Source organism: Passer montanus, unplaced genomic scaffold, assembly GCF_014805655.1.
Source record: "Passer montanus isolate IOZ18808 unplaced genomic scaffold, ASM1480565v1 scaffold18, whole genome shotgun sequence".
Classification (NCBI taxonomy): Eukaryota; Metazoa; Chordata; class Aves; order Passeriformes; family Passeridae; genus Passer; species Passer montanus.
The window spans coordinates 15,295,007-15,321,370 of NW_024365381.1; the positions used below are offsets into that span (position 1 = coordinate 15,295,007).

At 38.3% G+C, this 26,364-nt stretch overlaps 2 protein-coding genes across 6 annotated transcripts in view; one reads left to right on the forward strand and one right to left on the reverse strand.

The window, feature by feature from the left end:
* The window catches only part of PAX9 (paired box 9), an 18,526-nt gene extending 4,418 nt beyond the window's left edge, over positions 1-14,108 (forward strand). Inside the window, exons 4-5 of one of the 2 annotated variants that reach the window (XM_039705196.1) lie at positions 4,569-4,721; positions 13,616-14,108. In XM_039705196.1, coding sequence (XP_039561130.1) covers positions 4,569-4,721; positions 13,616-13,870 — 408 coding nt within the window. In that variant the 3' untranslated portion in view covers positions 13,871-14,108. The remainder of the gene's footprint in view (positions 1-4,568; positions 4,722-13,615) is intronic. The other variant, XM_039705197.1, reaches the window with a different exon arrangement.
* Positions 14,109-17,280: 3,172 nt separating this feature from the next.
* The window catches only part of SLC25A21 (solute carrier family 25 member 21), a 236,654-nt gene continuing 227,570 nt past the window's right edge, over positions 17,281-26,364 (reverse strand). For 3 of the 4 annotated variants that reach the window (XM_039705102.1, XM_039705100.1, XM_039705103.1), the window contains 3 exons: positions 22,442-22,623; positions 21,571-21,623; positions 17,281-19,142 (listed from right to left, as the gene is read on the reverse strand). In XM_039705102.1, coding sequence (XP_039561036.1) covers positions 19,063-19,142; positions 21,571-21,623; positions 22,442-22,623 — 315 coding nt within the window. In that variant the 3' untranslated portion in view covers positions 17,281-19,062. The remainder of the gene's footprint in view (positions 19,143-21,570; positions 21,624-22,441; positions 22,624-26,364) is intronic. The other variant, XM_039705101.1, reaches the window with a different exon arrangement.

Here is a 26,364-nt window from a genome sequence, read left to right on the forward strand (position 1 = left end):
AGCGGGCGCTGGAGCCCCGCCGCCAGCGACCCCCGCCCGGCCGGGCCAGCGGCACGGCCCGCCGCCGCCTCCGCCCCTACAGCCGCCTTCGACTGTCCGCAGCCTGCTCTGTAGTCAGGGGAATAATTTGAAAATGAGATGTAATTGCTTCCTACATTAAGCATTTTTAAACGCTTAAGTAGACGGCGAATTTCCTACGTTTTAATTACAACACAATATAACTGTTACTTAATAAATCTCTGTCTAAATCTTTGTACTTGCTAATCAAGTCCCGTGCCAGGAGAAAAGCTATAAAATGCTCAACTGTTACTCGCTGGGAAAACACAGGTTTTGAAAACATTTTTTCCATGTGATGGAAACATTTCAAAATGCATCAGAGGTCTCAGACACACTGACTTCCCGGCCACGCATTTGTTGTACTTAGAACCAAGTCGAAGAAAACCCACAACCTCTGTTTAGCATTTCCCGTTCAAAGACAGAGGTTTTGGACATATTTTTTGAGTTCTGTGTCTGGTTTTAGATCCATGTAGAGGAGACTTTCGTAGCTTGTGTTTGGTGCTGAGAGTAGCTGAATCAGACTCTCACATTCAAGATGTGGAGCACAAACTGTGGGAACACTTACGAAGAGCGGGCAGAGTGGGAAATACTGTAGATCCCGATAGTGAACAACTACCTCATTACATATATTGCCTTTTAAACAATACACCACCCTCGATGCTGTCCTATTTGTTTTGTTTTTCTCTTATCCCATTATTAATATGTTCATTTCATAACACAAATAATGCGCACTGTAGTGTAGCCATCATTGTATGGTTAAAGATAGAATTAGACTTAGATTTAGCATTACTACTCCTTCTACAATTTTCTTTAAAGTCTAAAATAAGCATTAACAGTCTTGCTAAAAAATAGTAGATTGCCACTACTCAGTAAGAGCAGCTGTACTGTGGCTTCATTGTCTTAGGTTCCAGGCTGGGCCTTCTGCACACAGTCCTGCTGAAATATTCACAGGATCTTGTTCATAGGCTATAAACCATGGCCTCTGATGGATCTCATTTACTTCAACAGATGTGTTGAGAAACAGTGTTTTATAAATTATTTTCAATGCTGGTTTGGAAACTATTTTTTACCTTTTCTTTTTTCTTTTTTTACTTTCAATATTTATGATTTCATCTTCATAACATATAACTGTTCTATTGTCGATATCAATTTTACTTTAAGGTTTTGTTCAACCTGAAAGATCACCTGATAAATGTTATTTTAACATACCTGCTATTTAAAATTTGAGAAAATTGCTATTAATAAAATGCAATTATCCAAATAAATTGTCCAGAGAGTTTCAAAGGGCAGAAAAAACACATTCAGAACCCTGCTCTCTAAAGGAAGATATAGAGGAGGTTCTTCCCTGTAAAATATAGGTAAACAGAATTTGTTTGCTTTGGAAAGTTCTAACACATAGACCAGTCTATTACTATAGTATTCAGAATTGTTATGCAGAGAATGAATTTGGATGTGCATTAATTGCTTTGTCTGCCACATGTTCACTACCTTGCTAATTAAGAATGTGTTAAAAAAAATCATGCTAAATAAGGATGGAAAAATGTGATTATTTGCAGTTTTTTGCCACATTCCTTTTGCCAAAATATTTATTCCAGACAGTGTGAAGTGAATTTTAAGAACCAAATTCCTGCTGCACATAGTGCTGACTTACTTTTCGCTGAAGTGTAGTGAGTCTGGAGTGACAGCCTGTGACAGTAAAGACTTACAAAATTCTCTGACATCACGGGATCCATGATCTCTTGCAATGTGTATGGTTTTGGGTGTAAAGAGATGAGCAGGGGACATGAGAGAATGTTGGTTCATTTGTGAATCTAGTAGGGGGATATCTGGAATGGTGGGAAAATGGGGAAGTCTCAGATATACTTAATATGCCAGAAGGACTATGGTGAAATAGGCTCTGTTGTTGTACTTTGGGATAATTGCTATTTCCCTATCTCTTTCGAGCAAAGCTTGCTACAAAAACTCTTAAGGGTCTTAAGGAGGTAGACATCAGATTTCCCCCAGAGAAGGGAAGTGATTGTTCTGTGATATTCCAGGTTTATGTCTGTATTATCAAAACCAGTGGTGCCTACAAGAGGAGGGAATCAAGTGTGGATGTTTAAATTAGGCTTCCCACTTTCACCACAGGAGCAGAGGAAATGTGCTCTGAAACACATTAACAGTAGATTTTGTATGAGTGATAGGTGATTCTGCATTTTCTGACAAATATCATCTACATATTTAAGCATCACCAGCATCCAACGTTCACCTGTCCATAGCTTGCAAATAGCTCCATAACTACTAGGCAAGTGAAAGACTTGTTCCTCAGCTTTAGTCATGGAAGACAATATTTTGCTTCTCAAGAAATCCCCTGGAAAATTCCTCTGTGTGAGAAAGACCAGAAAAACTGAGACCAAAGGACGAGGTCTTCTGTACTTTTACAGTAAATTTATTTGATCACTTCTTTTAAATGATATATATTTGTTTTAAGATATGGGATACTGTAGCCTTTTTGTAGGCAAAACTCTTATTGGCATCCCGGACTTCTCAGGCAGCAGCCAAGGCTGACGTCTCCAATCGGTTCCAATGGCTACATTTCAGCCCTTGTCCCACATATTGATGGGAATTCACCCACAGAAAAGGCAGGAAGACTTCACATTTTTACCTTGACAATATGCAGTCACACTAGTTTAACATGAAACTGAACCTCTGGATGTAGAACATTTTTCATTTTATGTATTATGGATTTACTGGGGCTTTTGTTTGCAATGTTGTTCATATTTGGGTTTCGGGAGTTGAAACCTCAGCCTGACAGACTGTGATTCTGTACAAAACATTCCACAGGAAACCAAAAGATACCTTGTCAAGTTTCTATTCAGGTTTAATTATCTGATGTCCCAGGTTGTCATTTATACGTAAGCAGTTGCATAATTTTCCTGGTGTATCATACTCACAGATTTGTCACATGGCCTTCAAACAGGGTGACTGTGAATCAGAGAAACTGAAAAGGAAAATAGATTTTTCCGAGAGTTTGACAGTTTTGTGTCATACACATTTCATACAGAGCTCAGTTATATTGCATTATTTATGCAGGGAGGGACATTCATTGTGGTGTTCAGGTGCTTCTACAGATAATTATGCTATTGTTACAAAGGATGAATGTTCTGAGTATTTTCTTTTGCATTGCACAGCTTATACTGACTACTTCATTAAGAAAAAATAGCTGAAATGACTGCAACATGAACACCTTTGTAACCTGCATTTGAAATCAAAATGCTTAATAAACATGTACTGTATTTAAAATGCAGATCTCAGACATCTGATGCTTGTGACTTGCTGGACTAACATCATGGATGTTCAAAGTGAAAAAAAGTTGTGATCAATATTAACACATGTATGAGAATGAAGAAGACCTGTCATAGGTCTGTATGATTTGCTGAGAGGCAAATAGCTTGGAAATAATTTCTTTTCAGAATGACTTTCTGTGTGCGTTGCGGAAGCAGATGTGCATACTGCCAAAGGGAGCTGATGCTCATTAATGGGAAAAAGCTTGTAACTGGGGGCTCTGAGAGCACGCTCCCTCCTGGACATGGTGCGCTGTTTGGAGGCCTCATCCCAAACCTACCGGAGCTGCAGAAAGCACTCCTAATTCAGAGGGGTTTGTGAACATAGTTTGAGTGAAGTCTTCCTCTGACACACTGGCCAAACCCCTAAGCAGCAATTACCTCAGGTCTGTCTGAGCTGAACTTCATCAGCTGTTAGGGGCTTGAGTTTTTGGCATTGCTGGGATATCACTCCCTGTCCCTTGGCCACATTCTGACCTGGGCTGTGAGCTCTGTGTGCTGCAAGGGAAGGCTCCATTTTAGGACAAGTGATTGCAAAAGTAGGTGCAACTCTGGACGATTATTTGCACAGAAAATGTACTTAATATAAATGTTTAGTTCCTGATTTTTCATTTATAGATGAACAATGAAAATGTATATTTGGTGGCCGTGCATCTGTAACTGTATCTGCAGTGCTTAGAAGCCACGACACAGGGTAACTTCTCTGGGGAGAACCTTAAAATGTAGCCTTAAATATTATGACCAATTACATGGTCCTCCTACACACATGATGTACTGAAAAAAATAATTAGTGAATTTCTTATTTGGCACCTTATAGCACAGGATCCAGGCAGTTGGATTCCTGCTATGGGTTTGTTCAAAATCCTTCAATGACAAAGGTCCGGACCTACTGCTCTTCAGTCATACCCAGGCAGCAGGGGGGTGAAGTTGTGAAGGAGAGGTGTTTATTTGCTTTCTTGCCATAGTACCCAGCAGCATTGTTAGCAGAGTCTGGTGCAGGGTTCAGACCTTGGCTTGGAGACAGTCTGGTTCTGTATCACTCTCACTAGGATCTCCAGACCAGGCCTGCTATCAAAGCATTGCCACTAAGACAGCTTAGCTTGCTCGAGGTCTAGGCACCCTTGTCATTGCATGTTGTGGGTGAGGGGCATGAGCTGATCCCACTACATGCACCCGATTCCTCCCCAGGTGATCTGGATGGCACCCAATTCGAACCCCATTTGTGAGACCTGCCTCTTACTGGCCACCTGCTTCCACGGCCAAAACACAGTGCCCTGTCCACCAACCCACATGGCTTCAGGGCACTCCACCCGGATGAAACTAATAAAGAAAGTCAGAGAGGTGAGTGAATGGTATGATGACAATCAAACTGCACTCTCAGCACCTTCTGCTCGAAGGACCCCAACCCACCAGGAGGTCTGCTGTGACAAACATGATCAGGGACTGTAAAGTGGGAGTGATGGGAGATACCTATCACAGCCAGGGAGCAGAGTGCCAGGAGCAGGGGTATTAGATGTGATTTGACCTGTTCAGTCTTGGTTCTTGCAGTAGATTGGCAAGTATATAAAGACCGTATAGTGTGTTTGAATTTGTCTGTTGTGGCAATTTATCAGGTTATAGGAATTGCCTACACACCTAGTCGTAAAAACTGCAGGCATTTAACAATTGATGGGTTGTGGGTTCTCCCTCCTTAGTGTACCAGCTTCCCAGTAACTGCCTCTGCAGCATCAGAGACTTGTTAGACACAGGAGACTGCTGTTTTGGCTGTCCCTGAAGAGAATAAGGTGAAGACTTTACCAGTTTGACCCCATATTTGCCTAGTTTCTAGACATCAAGAATCCCTTTGAAGCATCTGTGTCCATAAGTCTCCTCCCCCAGTTTCATTTCAATAACAGTATATTGAAATTACAATATATTGCTAAGTATATAATATTAAGAAGGCATTTTTCATAGAACCTTTCAGTAATACATTATGGTGTTAACCAAAAGCATAGAAAAGAACAAATGTTTATTTCTTCCAGTGTATTTGCTTGTTTAGAGTCCATGTGTGCCCTGCCCAATTCCAGATTTTGCCAAAATACCAAAGGGGAATTATTGTGCAAATCTGTTTTAAAACTATGGGAATCTGTTGTTAATTCCAGCTCAAAGGAGTTTGCTTATATGACACGATTTTTTCCCCCCTCTGCTTTCCTATTGTCCTCATAAGCCCAGTGTATCTGTCTAAGGAAGACTTGTGTTTTTGTCATCAGAACCAGGCTTTGTGCTTAAAACAATCAGAATTTGTTTTCACCCCACTTTGAAATAGTCTGGTTGTGAAGTTTGTTAAATAGTAGAACATAGCCCAGGATCCAGCATCTTCACTGGAAAGGCAGTGACTTTGATTTATATCATCCTTCTCAACCTGGTGTATGAAAGGGAAGCAACCATTCAATGACAGTGCAGACCTTGGCAGACCTTGAACTATATTTGGAGATGTTTAGGTGGACATATACGTGTGTGCTTGGTGTGCTGTGGTAGATCTCACCTCACTGTGAAAGCCGACTAAACCAATTGCACTTCTGAAGAAACACTGGAAGCCCTTGCTCCCTGCTTTTCCCTCAGAATGTACTTAGGTTTTACAGCAACCTCTGTCTGCCTTTTATCCACCATGCCTTTTTCTCCTCCCTCTCTTTTCCTCCGTTGTTTTTGTAGTAGATTACTCAGTGTCAGAGAATGAGTGGTGTTTTTTTCCTTTTTTTCTTCCCCTTGTCTTCCCCACCCCTCTGCCCTTTTTTTTTTTCTTTTTTTTTTTTTCCCCCTTTTCTTTTGTTTCTGCTGTAGTTTGCTTTGGAAAAGACATAAAATGTTTCTGTTGTAGTTTGCTTTGGAAAAGACATAAAATGCCTCTGGCTCCTTCAGGAAAGGATTGGTGATGGTGTGTAAATTCAAGTTACTATTACTATTTCCAAAACTGGGATTTTATTTCCCTGAAGAGGCTGAGATTTAAAACTGGATAAGAAAATATAATTTAGAGTGATCTTGATACATGTCCCAACTATAGTTAAAACACTCAGTTGATATTATCTGGTTTCTGTGTTATTCACTGCAGCTGGGAATGGCTATAGGTAAAGGAAACAGCTTTAAGTTAATAAAAAAACACATTAAATATGGGGAATGGGATCTGCTCATTATGAAAGGACTGAACTTTATTTTAGAAGGAAGTAGTGTGATTTTCTTACTCAGTACATTGCTGTGCATTGAATTTAATAATGGGAGAAATAGCTGCAAAGAAAATGGCATCTTTTAAAGAGATAATGTATAGGACTGGGTAGCTAACTATGTTTGAAATCTTAGACCACTTCAGCATATGAATAAGTCTGTTTTAATTGTGACTTCAACTAGAATACCAGCATTACTTTGCTCAACTTACAGTGAAAGAGAAATAGTGTAATTCTCCATTCTTGAAAAGTCTCTTTTCCAAATCACAGTCTTCTGTAAATCAACTCAGTTCAGCTGAGCAACAGAGCAGCTATGTAAGGCCCTTGTCTGTATGTTATTTTTAAAAGCTTCTCAATTCCAATGTATTATCACTGTTCGCTCTTTCTTGAAAACAAAGGCAAAAATTATATTTTATAATACTATACCAAATTAATATCTTACATTAAAAATATTGCCTCTTCTAAGTTTTTTTTTGTATGTCAAGATTATTTAATGTCAGTGTCCTAATTTTTCAGAGTCTCATTTTCTGCTGATTGTAGTGAAATTGATAGAAAATCAAATCAGGAATATGTTCAATAAAATAAGTCAATTCATCTTAGGATATGGATATTTAGTCTAATATGAAAATATTTTTGTAAGAATATTTTCCAGCATTATAAAAAACAAACCATGATTGGCAGGATTAACTCTGGCTAGGTTGTTCAGATACACCTTAGCAATTTTATCTCATATATTCTTGAAAAATATTTTAAAGAAAAAACATTATCATAAACTGGGGAAATTTATTCAGCGTTCACTTTTGAAGCCCTTCTCTAGGTAATAGTGACTTTCCTGTGTAAGCACATTAATTTTAGTGGAACACTGATTTGAATTGATTTGTGGTGTAGTAATTTTTCCTGTTGATCCTGTAGCACTGAATTACAGCTTCAGAATTTGGCTTTAATTTAATAATTATAATTTCTACAAAAATATTACTTAAGTTTATCAATTTTAAAACCTAAAGAACCATTTTTATTACTTAGATAATTTAGTAATACCATTTTCCTAAATATTACTTCTATTTCACGCCTGCTGCTGCTGTTTTACTTGGAAAATTTGTTTGCTGTTCCCTAGGGATCCCATATGTTGCCTTGATTTATAAATCATATTTAACCTCCAATTATAAAAGGAGACTTAGCATGTTTGCTTCCTTGATGTTTGCAGTTTTTCTTTGATTGCTCCTCATCTTGTTGTCATAATAGTTTTAACTGATTATGTGAATATCCCTAAAAATGAGATATCCTCTGGATTTCTATGCTGATTTGCTCTTCTGATCGAAGGACTAGGTATTTTTCTTCCTGCTACGCTTTCTCTCACTGTGGAAAGAACAACTGCTGCAATAGCTTCTTCATGATTGTGTTTTCAGGCCGTTTGGAAAAGATTCATCACTTCCAGAAACTATTTGAAGGTTTTCATTTTGAAAACCAGCAGCGAGAAGGTGTCCGTGTGTCTGTGCGGCAGCATCCCTGCGGAGAAAGCTGCTGCCAGCACTCGCTGTGCTCCCAGGAGCTGCTCCCAGGAGCTGCTCCCTGGTACCTCTGCTGGCAGGTTTCAGTCGCTCTCGGGGAAGGGCTGTGCTGCAGGATCAAGGCAATGTGCTGAGCTTGCTGATCCAAGCGCAGGAAGGATTCATTCCCTCCAAGTCAGTGTTAGAATTGCGAGATACAAACGAAAACAGCACCCTTATTCACCAGAGGTGTGTCCCTTAAGCCGTGACACAGACTGAACTTCTGATGACTGCAGCAGGGGATTTTGGGCTGAGTCACTGTCCAAGCTCATTCAGGCTGCTGAATTAGGTAACTCCAAGGTTATGCTGTTTCTCCAGATTTTTTTTTAAATAGTAATTTAGAATACTTCTACAAAGTCTGCATTCTTAGTCCATGCAATACATCAACTATTTAATCAAATATTGTAACAATTATATTACAATGGCCAAGTCATTAAAATAATTGTAAATAATAATAAAAAAGAAAAATAATTTACATTCTTTTGGACACCAGCCTTAGAGTTAGACTATAAAATTGAGGTGGCAGCCACCTGTGGCATCTAATGTGCTCATGTTTGTATTCACATAAAACTGAAATGAGATCCTTTACATTATTGCCATCAACGATAGCTAACATAAATACCCGTCTGTGATTTTAAATGTTACAATTCTGGGTCCTTTTCTGAAACATTTAGAAGCAGCATGGAAGAGAACATGGGAGATGAACTAATTTTGATACTGAGAGAACACATATCTAGCAAGCAAAAGTCAGAGAAGAAAAAGTAGGGAAGGGAATGAAATGAAATATCAATTCACTAAAATATATAATTAGAATTTATACCATGAGGGCCAAAAGTGAAATCTAGCTTGCATATTTCTGTGGTTCCTCTGTGACCAAGGCAGAAAAAACCAAAATCAGGTAGTTTGTCTGATGTGGATTGACTGGGAAGTTTGTCCAGAAAGCTTGTACCCTTGTCTCTTCTTGCCAAGGAGAGAGGAGGCTGAAGCTCTGCAACAGTTATACAAGCATAACTGTCAAAACAGATATCCAGGTGTATGTGGTGGTTACCTCTGGTTGTGAAAGAATTGTTCTGACTTTTAGGAGTCCAAGCAACTAATGGAAATTACTTATTCCAAAGACATTCCCACATTAGCTTGGTTCTAGACTTGCTTTTCATCCACCCACTCTCTCTGTGTTGCAAATCACAAACAGGCTGAAAACAATGACAATAAAAGTTTTCTCTAGTTAGTATTGTATCTAAAGTGACCAAAACTAAAGATTCCATCTGTTAAAACTACTCCACCAACTCCTTTACTAGTGAAAATATGTTCAGTCTGCCTGTTTCAGCAGTACCATTTTGTGTGACCTAAAGCTTTGTGTCCACCCTGGCTTTGATTTCTCACCTCAGTATTCCTTTTACTGTCATTGGCAGGTATCAGCAATAATTTGCCAGAGAGGCACCAGACCCAGCTTGTGATCCTGACCCAATTACTCTTGTTTTGCTGGTAGCTTTGCAAGAACAGGTTTAAGTGAATTTGTGAGTTGGTGGGAGGTCATGTGTTCTAGGTTTCAAATGCAGCTCTAAAATTTGGAAATACTTATTCCATCAATTGTCTGAAAACATTGCTAGAAGCAGCAATTGAGAGCAAAAGGTCCTCTCTGATATTCATAGAGGCCAGAAAGTAGGCACTTTCAAATGGGAACCCTTATCTTTTACACAGCAGAAGTTCTTGTTCAGCTACAACTAAATGTTTGTTTGTTTGCTTAAAAAAATTAGATTTCCCTTGAAAAACGATGGTTCAAATTAAGAAAAAAAATATTTATAAAACTTAAAAGCCAGGTTCAAGAACCTCTGCACTTAAAACAAATTCTTAGGATTTTAAAAATCCATAAACACCATGGGGTTCTTGCACTCCTAATTACAAATGTTTAGATTTTGCTGTTCATTTCCTCTGATTGAAATACTGCAGGATGAATTATTCATCCAGTATATACAGGGTCATGGAACTTAATCCCCTCCATTTATTTTAAGTGAATGTCATGTTTGTAAAAAGTGCCAGATTGACAGACAAGATTCAACCCTTCTGATAACCTACACTTTGTATCTAAGGCTGCTTGGAAATAAAAACACTTGTGACAAGACTATTAGGTCAAGTCTTTTGCAGATAAAAGTCAGAGATGAAAATTTGGGTGTTGGGGTATTTTTTTTTTTTTGAGTAACATACTTTAAAATCATGTAGAGTGAGATTTTCTCTATCCCCTCATCTTTTGATTCAGGTCAGAGGAAGCCTCTGACTGCTTTGTGGGTATGGCTCAAACCTCCCCTGAGGCAGAATTGCTCTCTCTGCTGGGCCAGTTCCTACCCATCCCAGTGCTGCCTGCTTGGCTGAGGGCATCTGTGGCATCAACAGAATCAGGGTTTTGAGTGGTAAAGCTTTGTAGCAGTGCAACAAAAATAAGAATGATTCACCAGTTCAGTGAGGCAGTGATGACAGACAGCATTGGTGGCCTGTGACAGGTTGCAGCTGGTGGTCCCTACACAACTGTCTCCACATCCTGCCCTCAGTAGCTGGGGCAAGATCTTTCTGACATTCAGAGTAGACTATAAAAACAACAGTTCTCACAACTTTGTTTTGAATAGGAGTGTGTGTGTGTGTGTGTGTGTGTGTGTGTGTGTGTGTGTGTAAAAGGGTTGTTCTGGCTGCTGTAAATATGTATAGGTATTCTTTTAAATTAAGCTTTTACAAAAACTAGTGAATCTGTAGTCAATTTCTATCTTTTTTATCAACAACAACACACTTACAGCATGATTCAGTAGGAAACCTGGGCTTCTTCATGAGTTATAACTTGAAGACTTTGCACCATAAGGCCACAGAACATATGTGTGATTGGATCAAATATTCATCAGCAAGCCTGCTGATAAAGTATTTATCAGTAATGTCTGTATTAATGTGAGGTGTTCAGGAGCTCAGATTTGTCTCAGATCATGCAAAGTCATCTGCTTATGGTTGCTGAGGAACCCCTGGTGGCCTTGTCTGTAGGAGGTGCAGTAGATCAGGATATGGGCTGGAACATTGGTGGACCAGCAAAGAGATGCCTTGTTGGCACATTGCCTGGCACAGATCTACCCTGTACCCACTAACACATCCTTCCCAAAGCACAGCTAAGGTTTCCCAGAACGTGAGCACTCATAAGGAAGAATCCTACTTAAAATGGGGCTTCCAGGCACAGCCTTGAGCCCACTGCTTGGGACCAGCCTCCCTGGGAGTGGGAAAGCCTGAGGAACAGGGTGGATTCACAGAGTCCAAAAAACCTCTTTTGAGGTCTAGAAGCTGGTTTGTGCTGTCTCAATGGCTATGAGACTTCAGGGACTTGTCCCATATATATTTTCTTCTTCCAGCACCCACTCCTTCAGGGTTTCTGTACTCCTCTGTGCAGAATATATTTGTGTTGTGGGACTTGATATGCCAGCATTACAACCTGGCTTCAGTGGTACTGCTGCACCTGTGCAAAGCTTTTTGTTGGTGCTTGTTACAAAAAACAGAGGTGCTCATTCTTGTTTCCTGTTTGCACATTGGAAAAACAGCTTTTTAGGGCCACACTTTTTATTTCCAGTAAATGCAATGACATAATTTTCCATGTGATTCAAGAATTGTACTGATCTGCAGTGCAATTATTTGCAGGTTTGTATTAATTAGTATTGTTGCAAACACTGATATTTAAAGCTGAGGCTAAAGTGTAATTCTGAGTCACAGTAGGGGCACGTAATATGAGTTACTGGTCAGATCACATATTTGGATTTTCAAAAGAATAAGGCAAGTGCAGCTTCAACAAAGTATTTATCTATTTTGAATGACAATTATGTTGCTGCTACAGCTGTATGTTTTGTACTAATTAATATTCCTATTGGAAGCTTGTGGCCATTGCTGTCTCCTGCTGCTTTAGTTTGCTGTACAGGTTTATATTGATGGAGTCCAGCAGAATTACTGCTCTGTTTTCCAAATGATAACGAGAGGACAGTTAGACAGTGAAACTGTGAGCTACATGGGTAGGAAACTCATGAGCCTGAAAATAGACCAGTGCCCTTTTTGAAGGTAAATACTGGAAATCAGGCAGGTGCAATCCAGGCAGAAATTGAACAAGTGAAATGTTAACACCATGTGAAGTTTTAGCAGAAGCAAAAGTCTGTTTAAGTTTTTAGCTTTGCACTATTCAGGTTGTGTCCAGTTGTACCATGTGATGATGCTACAGGATTTAATGAATCAATACTCTTCTTTCATATCCAGATAGGAAATATTTTTGAGAAAAAATGCCACCCCAAATCCTAAAACAAACACTACACAAATTGAAACTTAAGCAAGATAAATGATCCTGGTTTGTACCTGTTGTGCTGAAGAAACATTTATGGGTGTGAAATAAACCACCAAACACTTTTTAGTTGAAAAAGGAGTCAATAATTGTGAAACCATAGCATAGCTGACTGAAGGACTCTCCCTTCTCTATTTAAATAGAAACTCTTCTCTCCAGCCTACAGAAGGACCTAGGAAAATAGCTTGCAGGAAAGAACCCAGCCCTGCAATTGTTTTGTGCACAGAAGCCCTGTTGAAACCAGGAGAAGCTATGAGCAAAGAACATTTGCAAGTTTTTTATCCCAAGTATCTAGAAAACAGATTTTTAAAAGTCACCATCAATAATACTACTACTAAAGTTGTGACTCATGCTCTGAACAAACAGTTACCAAAGAGTTTAAGATGTTCCACCTCCCCCAGCTGCTGTTACCTCTTCACTCTGGGGAGTGTTGCTTTCAGATCTGTGCCCACACCTGCCCATGGCAGCTCAGGCTGAGCCCACCCTCCTTCGGGGCCAGGAGGGGTGAGGCACAGCCATGGGTCTGTCTCTCCTGCTGCTAGGATGGCTGTGGTCACTGCACACCCAGCTAAAACTGCCACAGCACCACCCAGCAGGGCTTGCAACAGTGACAACACTGTGTGAAATTTGGGAAAGGTAGGTAAAGGTTGCAGTTCATCTACTCCAACCTGTGGAAACCATTGCCAAGTGCATCAAGGTGCTCAGAGAGAGAGAAGGGAGAGACTCATTACAAATCCCTCCAGTAGCTCTCAAGTGTAATGATCATATGCAACTATGGGCTTTGAGGAGTCCATGAACAACAGCTTGCAGGAAGGCAGGCAGGTGTACAGGGGCCTTAGCAGCTCCTGCCCTGCTCTTGGTCTGTGTTTCCTCATCATCTGCTTGTGGTCCCTGTCTGGGACAGGTTGCTGGGAGAGGTGTGAAGCACTGATCACAGTGGGGTAACTGGTCTTAAAAAGCAAAGCAGAAGGGGCCACTGAGCCCCTGAAATTCAGGGCAATGGTTACGGGTTTCTCTCTCGGTGTCCTCGCTGGTCCTGTTTTTGGTACAAAGCCCCAGCAGCATCTGAGGGCAGCTTATTTTATGGCAGATCCAATGTGTCCTACTCTCTTAGAAATCCTTTTCCTTTCCCTCTCCTTTCAGGCACCCAATGGCCTCCCAGCCGTCAGCAGTTTCGTGTCCGCACCAGCCATGCCTGCCTACGCCACACCGGCCCAAGTGTCACCTTACATGACGTACAGCGCCACTCCATCCAGCTACATGGCGAGCCACGGCTGGCAGCACGCCGGGGGCACCCCGCTGTCCCCTCACAGCTGCGACATCCCCGCCTCGCTGGCGTTCAAGGGCATGCAGACTGCCAGGGAAGGCAGCCACTCTGTCACGGCCTCCGCTCTCTGATGCAGGAGCTGGTCCGGGAGCACCGTGAGCTCGCTGGCTCCTCGGGCCCCGAGCCCAGCTCATGGACTGCTCCCTTCATGCTGGCCACACCTGGCACTTCTCCTTGTGACTTGTCTCCCCTAAGGCTTTTGGGATTAAAGAGCTGAAGGCAACATCAGAAACTGAGAGAAGTGTGGTGTTGCGCCCTTAGACTTTGTGTCCCTCAAAGGGCTCGTGGAGCCTTATTCCACTCTCTCCTGGTCAAACCACACATATTTATTCTTAATCATCACAAACTTTCTAAATGTGCAATCGTTACTAAGATTTGTGCAAAAATCAATAAAGAAAAATCACCACAGAAAATTCTGCTATGCCTTGAATCAGCAAAGGTGGCTGAATGGGAAGTGTTTGCCAAATGCCTAGAGAACAACCCTTTAATTGATGAGATTATACAATCCACTGTTATTACGAGGTCCTTTATTGTTGTTTTATTGGGTTTTGGTAATCAAATATAGAACAAAGGCAATAGGTGGCTTTCAGATTCTTCCGGCATGTTGCCATCATCAGGCAGTAGTAAGATCTTTGTGATTTTATCCATTTGTAAATAGAGGCTTTTGACAGCATTTGTTTTCACCTTCCAGTACATTTCTTACCTTTTTCTTTTTTTCTTTTTATTTTTTTTAAGTTAAGAAGATTTCTAGTTATTTTCTATGTCTTTGCATGGTGGGATGATAGGTGATGAGGTTTAGGTAGGTGTTTTTGGTCATGTTTTTGTGCCCACAGTGGAGGCTTCATCATCTTATGAGATAGTTATCTCTTTGGCAGAAGAGCCAAAGGCAGAAATCCAGTTAAGTAACTCTCCAGTTATACCCAACCTCCCAGATTCATGAAACACCATATTAATATGAAATATACAAAAAGAAATATGGGTGGAAAACACCTGAATAAAACAGAAAACTGTAGAGAAAAATGCTGTTAGTGTGCAACCTGTGCAGAGATGCTTAAAAAGCCCTATCAGTCAAAAACTCCACTGAGAAACAGAATTGTACCATCATTCTCAGCTCACTTGTGTCCAGATTATGTTGTAATTTTTAAAGAGGACCTTGTCTTTAATTTCTGCTTTAATGAATGTAAAGTATGGCTCTTGGTAAAGTTTACATTATTGTTCTGAAGCATTTTTTTCCCCTTATAGGTATACTGGTGGTGGTGCTACAAACAGAGATATTATTTAATATTAGCAAATTTTCTTTCTACATTTCTGTATGCAGTGGCAAGTACTCCATGCCAGTTATTTTGCTTTAAACTTTAATCCCAAGAGAGCTAAAATTCTGATTTTTGAAAATTCACCTGTTTTCCTTGGGCAATAATAAAGTTCTGGCTATTATTATACTTTTCCCATGCTGTAGGTATGTTCAGACTATGAACGTGGAAAAAAAAAAAGCCTGGTGTGACATTTCATATCCATCATAGACTATTAATATATTGTGTATTTTTAAAAGTGTTTTGCAATAACTTAAATTACTGTAGACATAGTTAAAGCAAAGGAGAAAATACTATTCTTCATATATTGTTCTATCTGCATCCCATATTAAACACTAATTCAGTGAGAAAGTAAAATACATTTCCCTCTTAAAATATAGTTATCTTTTTGTGGATTTTCAGCTTTCATCACCAAGACAGCTGTGGGTAAATTTTCATAACAATCTGAGTAATCAGTATTTATGTCATGTACAGTATGTCCACTGAAATATGGATGGACTTCTCTGGCTGATGCCACCTTTGCTTCTTGCACTAAAAAATTGTTAACAGAACTGCATTTCTGTAAAGAACACAGATATTGTATTTTGGCCCCACGGAAACAAATATCTGATCTTGGGTGTGATTAATTTTCTTCAGCCTCAAAGGTATCCAACAGCTGTTTAGCTTTAATGAGATGCTGAAACGCTCGTTAATCAGTAGAATAATTTTTCAAGAATGTTTCTTTGAAACCACTAAAATTAAAGTGCACACAAGTGCATTTCCACTCTGCCACACTGTTAGTGACATGATGGATGCTATTCTGCCTTTATGCTATTATAGCTGAAATAAGGTGAGCCTTAACACCATGAAAAAGAAATAATAATTTAATTTAATACCAGACAAGCTCTTCACTAAAGATAAAACGGGAAAAAAAAAAAGAAAAAGATCACAAGTAGATAAGTGATTAAGTTGGCAGGAGGATTTTAGCTTTCAACTTAGTTGTTCTACTGGATTACAGAATTACTGAGTGAGTCTACCTATTGTTTTCCATAGAACTCAAACAAGGGGCACCAAAGGGAAAAGAAAACAAAAAACGAAGGAAGATAAACTTTTCAAAGCACAGCTTTTTTGAGCTTCAAGACATTGCAAGCCTTTAACAAAGTGTGCCTGTGTTAAAAGTTTTCCAAATTTTCTTGAGTAACATAAAGTCATTTCTGGAATAAAAGTTGTCTTTCCTGACATTCCAATGAGGAATTAGTGTGTTTTGGGAGACAGAGAGACAGATCCTTAGCTTGTACCAGTTATTTTCAATATCTTCAGAAAAATCAGGATAATTTATAAAACAGGCACAGGACATTATGTTAATTATTCTTCCCATGGGATACACCATCATAAACAATTTTGTTTGTGTTTGTTTAGGTACAGCTCTCCGCGCACCTGCCTGCTGTACATGACTCCTTACCCCTGAATGGGAAGTCAGCGGGCTGCGTGCAGAAAGTGTTGCTCAGAGTGAGCAACAGTGCCTGACCTTGGCTCTTGGTGAACTGCCTGTCATGGATTGTTTTTGGTGTGAAGTTACACAATTTTTTTTTTTTAATGTAAACTTACAATGTAGAATACTCTTTTGCCCAAGGACTATTTCACTGCTTATACTCATGGGTAAACTGAAAACTGCAACATGTTCACTTATCACACAACTCTAAACCATTTGACATTAAATTAAAAAGAAAAAGGGAATTGTTTCCTAAAAATAATAAGTAAGGGTTATCTGCTGCTGTGAAGTACCCAGGTATAAATCTGGAGTGAACCCACTGAGGTGAATGAATACTTTTGGGAAATATTCTCTGTGTATGTGGGTGCAGAGTTAATTTTATTAGTCTGAAAAGTCTACACTACATTCCCAGAGTGTTAAATGTTTCCAAAGGGATCAGTGAAGTCTAATAATACTCCCTTCAACTCAACTGAGTTTGCACAGTCCCAGTTCAGATCTTTGGTAAAACTCAATTTCAGCCCACATTACATGAGGAGTAGTGGGGCATTGGGCTGGCATGTTCATAGGTTTGTTTTCCCATACCATGCTGTTTTCTGGTTTTGAATGTTTCTCCTTTTATCCAAGATCAGGCTGAGCTATTAACTGAAAAAAAATCAGGTTGGAAAGGATGTAAAACCAAAGGCTATATATGTATATACAGTATGTTTAAAGCATTTTATTTTTATATTTTGAATGCTCTAAATTAATAAAAGACAAATTATAAAGCATTTTGCTTTAGGTTTCTGAAATTATCTTGGTAGTGTCTTCTCTTTGGCCAAGTGCTGATAATAAAATGCAACAACGAGGAACACTTGCCTTAAAACCATAAAATTTAACAGAGCTAATTTTATTGATTTTTAGCTATGAAATAGCATAGGTATGAAAAGCCACTGTTGCCAAATTCAGACAAAAGAGAGGCTTATTGAGCATGTCAATACAGGCATTCTTGAAAGCACTAAAAACACATTTTATTTTTAGCTTTTTGTTGCTTTTCCAATGCATTAAATACACTTGTGAGATGAGACTTCACATGTGAACGGCCATTTCCAAGTAACAATGCAGAAAAGTACTTCTTTAGGATTGCCAAGGAAGAGGTTTGTAGCTCCTTCAGAGGAAGAACATTATTGCTAACAGAGTGAATGTAGTATGGGGGAGATACTGAAACTTTGCAAGATGTATGCTCGTTTGACAACAAACCAAGTTACATAATGAAGATATTTTAATATATTTTTATATGTATATATATAATATTTTAACAGAATAATGCAAGATTTAAAATTATTTAAGAAGTTTTTTAAGAGAAAATGTAGAATGGCACAACTGCTTGAACAGAAACTATGTCTTCAGTCAGCATAGGAGAATTTACTCTATTGGATGGAGTTGGAATGGCTAGCAAGAACACAAATTCATCCCTGGAATATTTATATTTACAGTGACTGGGAAAAGGAAAAATTTTAGCTTCAGAGCAACATTTTATCATGTACAGAAAGGTGCATTTCTTCCAGGGGTACGGCTAGCTACGTGCAACTGCAGAAGCGCTACCTTGTTTCACCATTCCATGGTAGGAATGAAAGGCTAAAGGGGCAGTCAGGGTGCACTGAGCACTTTTAACACAGGACAGCTCTTTTGGGATAGTATATCAAAGTGGATAAAAATTTTGCAGTAAAATCTCATATGCCTAAAATGACTTCTTTCTGTTAATTTATTTACTCATTTCTTCTATGAATCCCATGTTGGTTTTTTTTTTATGCAACTTGATGCATACTAATTACCTTCAGTACCTTTGATCGGAATGACATTTATATAATATATATGGCTAAGAACATTAGGATATTTAGCACTATGCATGTTTTTAAGGTTGTGGCTGTTTGTGCTTGTCCTTTTCTATCCAAACTCCGAAGAATTTGAAAAGCTTTTATTGGAATGCTGAAATCATACTGGGCTGAATTGAAACTGGACCCAAGACTGGCTGAAGAGTTGCAGAGTATGGATAATTTTTTTAATGTGGAGTCAATGGAGCTGTCAGTTTACATTAGCTTAGTATCTGCCCCCCCCAGGATTATGCTTTTTTTTCCTTTAAAATATCCTGATAGTTTTTATCTTGCCATTTCAGCTGAAACTTTTAAAAAAGTATGTGATTACATAGGATGATTGTGTGTCAAGAAATTTCAGTTTGTCCTTTAAAAACTCAGTTTTAAGTCTGCTTTATATTTTCTCTTGGTCCAGCAACACCATTACAAATGTCAAGTGCTATTTAATTATGCACTTACAGAAAAACATGTACTTGAATATTTTCTTGGATCAGGACCTACAGACCATATTTGTTTGGAATTGTATTAACATCAGTGCAATCTGAGGGTATTCAACACTATGAAGGATAAGAATCACTTTTGCTTTATTATAGTGTATTTTAGAATGCATGCAATTTTAAAGAGTATGTTTTTCAGAAATGCTCCTTGGGATTAACTGTGTCCTGAAGCCATGCATAAACGTATTCGTAAACCAAAAGCATCACTGCACCACCTGGAAGAAAAGATATTATTTTACTACCTAGAAAATCCAGTATTTTCAAGATTTTATAGAGTGTAACATAAACAAGAATATGGCAAAGCCTTATTTATAAAATGGATAAGTCTACTATTTCTGGAGTTCACTAAAAATTCACCAATTCATAAACCATAACAGTTTTACTTAATGTTAGATCTTAAACTTGATGTAAATAGCTTGTATATTAAATCAAATTCACTGTCAGTGTAATTTTTCCTAATACTTTTTCAAGTTTTCCTTTGTTCTTCTAAAAGTGAAACTTTTAGTCTGAATATATGTATATCTGTGTGCCTGTTTAACAAGATTTGGCCATGAAAGAGCAACTTGACTGGTGGAATGGCAAAAATTCGTCTTCAGGATGATAAGAATACTTCCAGGTAAGAGTCAAGAGAGGCTTTTACCTGTTTTTTCACTATGTCTAAAGCAGAAAATCACAGTGTGAAAGGGAGTATAATCTTTCCTGGCTACAAATCCACAGGTAAAGTTTTGATCTAATGAAATGGCATTATTTGCTAGAATTGGTAACAGTATAAAATCCCAGATTGAAAGCCATAAAATATCTTTACTGTTAGTGAAGCCAGACTGTAACTGGGCTGTGAGAGATAAAAAAAGGGAACATTTCAGAGGGCATATATATAACTAAACACATAGAGAAGCTTCTAGTTGGAGAACATGGATAAAGGGAACCAGACTGCATGAGTAAAAATATATTTGTGAGTGCCAGCACTGTGGCAAAAGTATCTTCTTGTCTTGCCTTTGCCTGTTGGTGCAGTTGGCAGCTTGGAGTGGCCTCTCTAACAAATGAGGCTTCTGCTGAACTGGGCTCACCTTTCTAGGGATAGGCTAAGACAACCAGGCACACAGAATTGCTACGAGTTTCTCCACATCATTTATCTTAAGGAACCATCACCAGACTTGAAATTCTCAATGAAAAGGAACTCACAGAAAGCTAGACAGAGCAGATGTTTGCAAAAGGCTTTGATCGACAAACAAATCATAGACACAATGTCTAAGAAGTGATCTGAACCCAAATCAAGGCTGATTCCAAATCTCATACTGTGTGATTTGTTTGTGTATCTCTTTTCCTGTAAACACTCACATGTTAGAAGAAGGAATTACCTTCCAGTCATAATAAAGACTGTATTATTGTTTCATCAGAAAGTTAAACCTATATGTTAGTTAGCCAATATAACTACAGAAGTATTTAGAATGAAGTTCACATGTAACTGACTTGCTGGATGTGGGCCATAATGCATAGTCATTTGTAAGATGGAAAATCTTATTCCAAAATCTGGTGTGCTAAGAGGTACTGGGAAAGCTAAACACTGCCTTCTCTTTGTCTTGTATGTAATCTAGTATCTTTGGAGTGTGAGGGGAAAAGGCTTTTAACTCCAGAGCTCCTTGTTTCCCCTCCCCACCTTCTTCCTCACCCTGCACAACAACCAGGCATGGTCTAGTACTTAGCCAGATGGATTGGATATGCAAACATTTACAGACAAACCTAATGCCTCCTTTATACTGCAGAACAGGCTCTGTACCTACTTGCTTTACCTATGTGTGTTCTTGCATATTAAACAACCAGCTTGAACAACTGGAAATACAATTTCATGGGAATGGGATACTGTTCAAATTGGGGCTTCTGCTCTTTTTGATGCAGACTGCCTTTGTGGCTGACAAAGTCTGAGGGCCCAGTGCTTTACTTTCATGGTTAATCAAAACCAGTCAGGAAAAAAAACTCTAAAAGCCAAAGAAGATACAGCTTTCAACCACTGTGCTCCCACATTTGGAGTAATAATTGGTAAGAAGTGGTCAAGCAACAACCCCAGTTTTAAGATATCCTTGTTCTCTTAGTTTTCCAGGGCCATAGAAGTCTCTTCCCAGCTCTGCTATCAGCTTTTTAGTGTCTGCCCCCATAGAGCATAAGAGAAGTAAGTAACTGGAATTTGATATGCTTGGGCTGTGCCTTGACTAGTTGAGTGCATTTTATGGAGAGACTCTAATCTGCATTTAGGCTGACTTCACATAGGTATGGAATAGTGCTAGTGAACTCAAAAGATCACATTAGAAGGAATAGGAAACTTAAAGAAACTTCCAAGAGTGTTACAGTTCTGTCATTTGCACGTACTTCGGTTTGTTCATAAATAAAATAGTTGTACGAACCAGCACTTACTGGATCTGCAATTCTCTGATGCATATGTGTAAATTATTTGTTTTAGACACATATTTAGCCAAATCCATCTGTGATACTACTAGATGATGCTATTTCAAAAAGAAACCATTGAAAGTGAAAGATATTTTGTTTGATTTATTTGACTGATATTTACTACATTTTCTCAAGAAACTGTAAAAATGGGAAGAGAAAGCCAGAACAAAAGCAAAATAGAAATGACAGAAGGAAAATTACCTGGACCGAGCCTCATGATCTTGGGAAGCAAGCCTTTGTACAGAGCCAGAAATCTGTAGCAGAAGAATAACAAACAAAACATTTCAAACAATATTCTTGCTCTAAAAGAAGAACGGAATTGTAGCATATGTTTGTTAAAATGCTGGCAGAGCACTTAGAGGCAATTATTTGAAATTACACATGTTCAATAGCAGGCTGTATCTGGATTTTAACATGTTACAGAGGCAGATCAGATGAAGAGAAAAAGTTAATCAATGTTCAGTCACAAAAGCAATGTTGTGAGCTTAGCCAATCAGAAATATGACTTTAATCAGTGAGATGGGTTTACTTTCAAGACAAGTCTGTTAACAACAGCTGCATATAGGGACAAAATGACTGATATAATTGAATATCAAAGCCACAACTCAGTCACCACTTGAGAAATATTTTTAAAAGTTGGAAAATGTTATTACCACAAGGATCTGTCTCCAGATTAATTATTTCAGCTATAATTTTAAAGGTACAGAGGCCTGCATAATTAAAATTAGATTAAATTGAGAAATAATATGTTTTCTGTTAATATTTTCCTTTTAAAAAATGAAGAGTTGAAAAAATTACAGATGAGATATATGAAGCATTTACTTGGGGAACATAAATTTTGACAATGTGATAATCATTTTGTAAGTCTCTTGTCGAAGCTTATACATAGCAGGAAGATATGTCCTTGTAATTCTAAAATAAAATTTCAAAATGCTACATTGGGCTCTTTTGATAAGTGAGTTCGGGGTGGCTTAATGGTCCTCATCAAATTTGAAATACAACAATGTGGTTTTATGGACCCATACGAACTAAAACAGAGGTCTGGACATTTATTAAAATAAGAATGTTTTACCCTTCCTCTTTATAGACTGTTGCCATAGTTTTAAAACAGGTTCTGTACTTGATCTCTCCAGGAACTGGCTGTGGTCCTTGAATCCTACTTTTTGCAACATCAAAAGGAATGTTAATAATTGAGGCTATTGTTCCTGAGACTAGCCCAATTCCAAATTTCCTCAAAAACTCCAAATTTGGATCCTACGAAAAAAAAAAAAAGAAAGGAAAGAAAGAATGAAAAGGGAAACAGAAAGACCTGTGCAGGTTAAGCACTACAAAGTAATAAGCATTTAATCAGAAAACTCACACAACACACTCGTGTTATTTTAGCGGAACACATTAGGATTTCCTATGCTGGAACTTGTTTTCTTGACAATCCTATTGGCTATGTTTTTACACATGGTCTAAATTGCTGAAGTACACATTTCCTCACACAGGATTTATAAACACAGTTCATAAAGAAAGACTGGTATGGCATATGGGGATGATTTGTATAATTGGGCTTCACAATGTACTTAGTATTACTGTATCAAAACAGGAGAAATCCAAGCACACTATTAGCTAATTGGCCAGAATATTTTACAAATGACAGCAACTTCCACCATGAAGCCTACTAAAACACTCATTTGTGTGTTGGACCCCCAAATGCTAAATTAAATAAAGACTAATCTCAGTCTGCTGCCATTCCCCTCCAGGTTTTTTACATTTATTTTCACATGTAGCTGATCCACTGTACTGAGAAGTGCTAGCTTCCTGTTATTAACAATCCAACTCGGCACAACGGCAAGAGAGCCTCCACGTTCTGCGCATTATAAACGGTGGTAATTCACTCAGCTAATTGGCTGAAGAATTTACAACAGATTGTTTCTGAACCCTACTATATGCACACGGTAAAAGTTAGAAGTAGGTTAGAAGTGCATCTAAAAACTTCTTTGCTCACTCGCAGTTCACAGTTCAACTGGGTTTTATTTGATCTTTTAGAAAGACCTCCTACTTTGGCATTTCTATGACATCAAAGAACCCGGAGTTTATCTGGGAGTCTAAGTCCCTTGAATCAGGTTTAATCCTATTTCTCTAAGTAGGAAGTTACAGGCAAGCATGTTCCAGAACATTTCCTATGCACATAATTTGGTTTTCCTTTGGTTTTTAACAGAAGGACACTTTTTTGCTACATCAGATTCTTTATATGCAGCTTACTTCTGTCATGAAGGTGCTTTAATTATAGAAAATTAGAAAATCATTATTAAAATAACAAATGATCTTGCCATGTTATAACATTGGCACAATGTTAAAATAAGACAGTTTTTTCCCCCCAAACCTGTATGTTTTTAAACGAAACAGAAACCAAGAAAGAAGTTTTCATTTCCAGATTAGTGATAAGAAAAATAAATTAAAACTTCCATAATATACATTGAATGAAGCCCATACAGGTGTTAAGAAAGAAATGTCAAATCAACAGAGCCCTTTATTACTTGCAGAAAAACTCATACCTTGATTTCACAAAACATGAAACATACCGACAATAACGTAAAAATTAGAATCACTTGTGGTACAAGAATTGTAGTCCTTTTTTAGCAAAGATCTTAGCAAAAATTTCTGTTCATTCTGTACATACAGTGATTTAAATGTAAATAAAATAAAGCCCATGTTTCTGGTATCTAGAGAAGAAAAGAAGTCCTCTTTTGCCCATTCACAAAACTGGACTCTAACCAAATGTACCATAATCAAAACCAGCTTTGCTATAACTTGATTTTTTAAATCATAAACCTCATGGGCAAGGTTTTTCTATGAAGTTCATCACTGTAATATCATTATTTCATTAAGTAATTTCATTAAGATAAAGATTCACTATAAATTTAGGTGTTCAAAATTAAAAGTAATTTTTTTCAAAAAGCTGAGCTTAGTGGCGCAGGTAATTCCACTACTTCTTCTGATCCAGTCTTCTCCTAAATCAGCTTGGCTTACTAGCTTTTCAAGTCCATTGCACCACATTCACTTTTCACTCTCTATTCCTACATAGAACTTCTCGGTTGGCATGGCTCTGAAAGGTACTAAAATAAAACTATTGTCTGCTATTTTACTTACTCACCAAGCTGAACAGCCCATTTGGGTTTCCCATCTCTTCTTTGCCTCTAGAAGTTCAGAGCCCCTTCTCTTACAAGACAATGCTACATCACCCCTGGTCTGAGCAGCCCTTGTAACAGGAGGCGCATCTGCAGTGGCCGGGGCTGGCAGTGCCCAACTTGAAATGAGTCCTGCAGTTGGCCACATTTCAAAGGGGGCTTTTAACAGGTGTGAGGAAATTTCATACTGTTGAGAAATGTGGAAGCCACTTGGAGGTGGTAGTGACCAAAAATTTTACTGAAACTAATGTTTAAAAGCAAATCTAGTTATGATAAAAAATTGCAAAGCTGCTGGACATCTATGAAATGTGCTATAAAAGTAGATGCCATTTGAAAAATAATTTCATTGATAGGGCAGAAGCCTAGCTGCTAATTTTCTATGGCTGGTACATTAGTAGCCACTGAAAGAAATCAGGCTTATTCCATTTTCAGTAAACAGAGCACAAGGTTGGCTATAAATGTTCTGTTTAGCAGAATAGACTGAACGTCTGAAAAATTATTCATTATGGACATTTACAACCTACACATGTCATTGATATCATTTGATCACTCAACTTACAGGATTTATTGTTTTTGGCAAAATAGGCAGCAAACATCCCTAACTGGGATGCAAATTTAATGCACAGTTTAGCTGACAGCTAAAAGGCTCATTCAGAGATTTTAATATATTTTCCACTTATGTTAGAGATGGTGAGCAAATATATAGTCAATAGTCAAAATTACTTCACAAGTGTAGTATTCTAATTTCACAATTTTATATATTATAATTTTTATATATTATAATTTTTATATATTTGTCAATATTACAAGACTGGCTTTAAGACTTTATTTTCTGGCAAAATATACAAAGTTAACAAACTAGATTTTGTAATGAAATAAGTATATGAGAAATCTAGACAAATTAACAACTGTTAAGTATTTTTCAGACTAACTGTAAACCAGCTTCTACCAAATTCCTAGTACAGGTTTGATAATTTTAAGCCTCTAGTACCTGCCCACTGACAGAAGAGATTTGTTACAAGTCATAAATTATTGTCAAATACTTCCATTTAGCAGTCACTGAAGTGAAATTCAATGCATGTAAGTACTTGAGGCATAGTGTTGGCTAGCACCAGCCAGATGAAGCCTGATCTATGTCTTAAATTCAGGGTAAGTTTTGCATTGATTTTAATGGAAGTCTGATCAGAATTATTGGCTATATCTCTCTGTAGAGACTGTATGTGGCACTGATGCTGGCAGGTCTAGAGAGTCCTCTTAGCTTTATTAGCACTATAGAATGCTGTCACCATTCAAAACAGACTGGCTGCAGCCCTTTAGGAAGGGTTCCTTGCCTTCCCTGGCTCCTAAGCCACACCCAGGAGCTGAGCAGGCTGGCCAGGGCCGAAGCTGTGCCAGGGAATGTTTAACAGCACGGGAGCTGAGTTTCAGCGTGGCCACTCCATTTACCAGCACAGATGCAGCCACTGTGCAAGCCACCATGTAAGGCACTGTGCACTGGTAAAGCATCAGGCAAACCTCTCCACTTATTTGCAGTTAATCCCACACTGATTAAATTGCCTTTTGATTCTGCTAATATTTGTGGAGAGCTGGGTCACCAGCTGACATTGAAGTAATTTCCCTTTTGTTTTCTACATATATTTAAACCCATGTTGTAGATGTTAAAATTTTTCTGCATCGTAAAAAATCTGTATAAAGTACTAATTTCCTTTAGATCATAAAGCTCTGAATCTTTCTAATAATGTAATACTTGTTTCCTATGTTTTAAAATCTGAAAGGCTAGGAAAGCATGCTTATGCCAAATATTATTACTATTCAATTC